Source organism: Choloepus didactylus, chromosome 4 (genome assembly GCF_015220235.1).
Source record: "Choloepus didactylus isolate mChoDid1 chromosome 4, mChoDid1.pri, whole genome shotgun sequence".
Classification (NCBI taxonomy): Eukaryota; Metazoa; Chordata; class Mammalia; order Pilosa; family Megalonychidae; genus Choloepus; species Choloepus didactylus.
The window spans coordinates 181,066,222-181,069,829 of record NC_051310.1 but is presented as its reverse complement, the minus strand read 5'-3'; the positions used below and the strand labels follow the sequence as shown (position 1 = coordinate 181,069,829).

At 46.9% G+C, this 3,608-nt stretch overlaps 1 protein-coding gene across 1 annotated transcript; it reads right to left on the bottom strand.

Moving 5' to 3' along the window:
• Positions 1–2,645: 2,645 nt before the first annotated feature.
• LOC119532464 (ataxin-7-like protein 3B) lies at positions 2,646–3,281 on the bottom strand. The gene has a single exon (XM_037834916.1). The coding sequence runs from the start codon at positions 3,022–3,024 to the stop codon at positions 2,731–2,733; it is 294 nt and encodes a 97-aa protein (XP_037690844.1). The 5' UTR covers positions 3,025–3,281; the 3' UTR covers positions 2,646–2,730.
• Between the last annotated feature and the right edge of the window lie 327 nt (positions 3,282–3,608).

Sequence of the window (3,608 nt, the reverse complement as noted above, 5' to 3'; positions counted from 1 at the left end):
ACTCAAATACATAACAGGATTACAGGTGATCAATACACTTGAGGTGGGAAGGATGGGAATTCTGCTGTTAAGAGGAAAGTTTGGTAAGGAAAGGGAGAGTTCCTAACCATCCTCACCTATATGGTAAGGGGCATTCTCTCCCCCAAAATAAAGGAGTTAGTTCCTTCAGGGCAACTGTTAGACCAAGCCCACCTCATACCCACCCAGGCAGAGGATTACCCCCAACTGGTGAGGGGCCAAAAAAAAAAAGGTGGTGGGAAGTAATATGAACAAACCATTACTCAAAGCTACTTCCCAAGTTTTCGTCCTCTAACCAGGAGAAAAGGCCAGAGAAGAAATAGCAATGCTGGGGTCTAACTTCCCTCTCTGAAGGCAGAGTAGACCAGGACTCTCACCTTCAGCCTGCTTCCATTTGGAAGGAGGCCAGAGTCTCACTGAAACTCTCCTTTCTCTCTGCATTCCCTTAGGAGATGTATGCAAAAACTCCAAGGCAACAAAAACCTAGGTACTGCCTAGGCCCCTGCCAAGGTTTGACTTTTTAAAAATTATCACAATTCTTGGATTGAAGACCAACCTGTGACTAGGCCCAAGCACTGATAAGGACAACTCTAGTGGGAGAACATAACGACAGTCTTGTGGTCCTATCTCTATAGTTTCTCTAACCCTCTTAGAGTATGTAACCCAAATCAGTCCAAAGATAAAGTAGTTCCTTCTGGGAGGACGGGAAATACATGCAAACCAAGGACTCAAGAAAGTGGGTCAATAATAACTCAACCCCTGTATGTGTCAGCCTTTACTGCTCTTCTGCTTAGGTCCTAAGAGAGGCAGTGCCTAAGTGTGGAAGTGGGAAGGTTTGCCTCCTCATAAAGTAAGTCATAGTAAGAGGGCTTATCAGCAAGGCAGTCCCATGGGGGAGAAAGGTTAGGCATGACACTGCCCTTCAAATGCAAAAATTACTATTCTCTTCCCACTGCAATCCCAACAGGGAGCTATAAGCAAAATTCTTCTGAATCTACAACAAAAACAAAAAAAAAAACTTAAAAGAGGCCAAGGAAAGGGAAACTGGGCAGGCTTTAGAAGCAGTAGCATCAAGAGAGATGAAGTGAAACTGGTCAATATGAAAGCAGCAGCAGTAAGCAGCACCTGGGGATTTGGGCTGCACCAGAGACGCAGTGGAGCAGAGGACAGGAGGAACATAGGGTCAAGCAAGAAGGGTGAGACTAGGCCCCCTACCGGGGCACAGAATGAGGTAAGAAAACATTTCAAATAAAGCAGCACCGTTCCTGCTAAGTTCCCGCTAAACTTGGGGCTCCCACCCTTCTACACTTCACCAACCCTTGGTGAGGGAGTAAAGTGGAGTGAAGTTTTTATCTACAGTTCTCACTTCCCGTGCTCTGCTATCCCATCCCTGAAGCCAGGGGATCCTGGAGGCCTTTCCCTTACTTTCCAAAAAGGATAGCTCCTGCTGTCAAGTTGGTCCACGGGGACTGAATGGAAAGGACTTTCCCTGTGCAGGGCAAAGACTGTGGTGTCAGTCTGGACACTCACTACAGCAGACTAAACTCTGTGACTGCCCAACGCAAGGAACAAGAGTATTCAATATGATTCTGCACATAGATGAGAAGACCTAGTCCTGCTCCTTGGCTCCTAGCACTAACCCATTCACATTACTGAGGGCAGCTGGAAGAGGTCACTTCTAGGCTCAGCTTTCAAATCACAGTCTCCTGAACAACCATAATGCTCTACTCTCTAGTTTAATCCTGCCTATGGGGTGGGAGGCAGGTAGTGACCTGGCATAGTGACTAAGTCAGACTTACGGCCTGGCAGGTAACTAGTAACTCACAGAGTAGGAAAATGATGGCCCCACTAAACTTTTGTCCAAGCTATACTACATCCACATATGAATCTTGAAATTTGGGAAATTGTGCATAGTTGCAGAGGTCCCTTTTACCTCCCCAGGGAATCATAACTGAATCTTTAGCCTGCCTGGACAATCAAGGTGCCAGGCCTATGCCACCAGGTGGGGGTCAGGAAAGAGGACTCTGCTCAGCCAAAGGTTAGCTCTTGTCCTCAAGTTAGTTGTTGAAGTCCTTGTAAATGCTGGACCTTTGAGGAACAGAAGCTTTAGCCTTTTCTTCTTACTGGAGCCAAGGCAACAGAACTGTCCCTTCCAGACTCAGTTGGGACTTCCTTTTCTTGATTTTCCCAGATCAAGTCGTTAATATCCAGACCTCACACCTAACTTTCATTTGTACTGGAGAAACCCAAATCAGAGGGTCAGAGATAAGAGGAGCAGTGTCACTGGTATCCACTGATTAGGGCGTGACCGTCCATAATGTCCAAACAGTCATTTATCCAGGGAGCCCTTGACATCAGGCGGGTCTAAAGACCGAGGAACCAAAAGATTTTATATGCTAGACACACAGCTGCTCATTTGTGCACTGGGGCCAGCAAAGAGACTTTGTGCACATCCTGGCTTGTTTAGAAATAAGCCCTAGGGCTCTGCAGATCTCCTGCCCAGGGTTTCAGAACTGGCCCCAAGTAATACACTTACAAAGGATCCAAATTGTTAAATTCTTCATTTTGCGTTTTTAAAGGCTAGGATCTTCAAGGGAAATTGGGATTTTCGTCTCATTTTTTTTTTTTTTTTCTACTTAGCTTACTTCTCGAAGCAACAGGACCAGTATCAACTTATTGTCCTGATCATTCTCTGACTCTCTCATGTTACAGCTACTGGAATTCCGGAGGTGAGCGCTGCAGCTGCTGATCAGGCCCATTCCCTGGTTCTCCAGGAAGGGAGCAAAGCGGGAGGCGGCAAGCTCCTTTATCTTCCACTGGCTGAATGCCAAAATCCTTTACGCTACCAGTGTCTGCGAACTCCAGGTAGAAGTAGCCACACTTGACTGCCCGATGCACCTCAAAGCAGAATCCCAAACAAGAATCCTCTATCAGGTCTACGTATATCTCCTGAGCGATGGCCTCTAGCTTGTTAGTATCCAGGTTAGCCAACGATATTTCCTCCATTTTAATCTGTAAACGACTATGAAGAGGACACTCGTATTACTCACAGCAGCACTGGTGGCAACACTTAGGGCTCCGCGGGCCGCGCCTAGGCCCGGAGGCTTCTCAAGGCCGTATCCTCCGGTGTCGGCCGCGCAGGCAGCGGTGGCAGCGGCGACGGCAGACACAGCGACGGCGGCGACTACCCGGGAACCACAAGTCCTTCAGTCTGTGTTGGCCTCTCCCAGAGTCGGGGTTTGGGCTCTTGCTGTGCCCGTATTCACTGCCAAATCGGCACCCAACCTCACCGAGACACCCTGTTCTCTTCCGCTCCCTGGTCCTCCCTCCCTGATTTTTGATATAAAGTTTTGCTGGATATAAAATTCTTGGTTGGTAATTGTTTTCTTTCAGCACTTTAAATATTTTTTACAACTGTCTTCTTGCCCCTATGGTTTCTGATTAGAAATCAGTATTTAATCTTCCTGGGATTCCCTTATACATACCTTGTTGCTTTTCTCTTGCAGTTTTCAGAACTCTGTCCTTGTCTTTGGCATTGGACAATTTGGTTACTATGTGTCTGGACATAGTTCTGTTTGAATTTATTCTGT

What these genes read in the sequence shown, in the direction of transcription:
- LOC119532464 (XM_037834916.1), bottom strand. Translation starts at nt 3,024, where the DNA reads ATGGAGGAAATATCGTTGGCTAACCTGGATACTAACAAGCTAGAGGCC.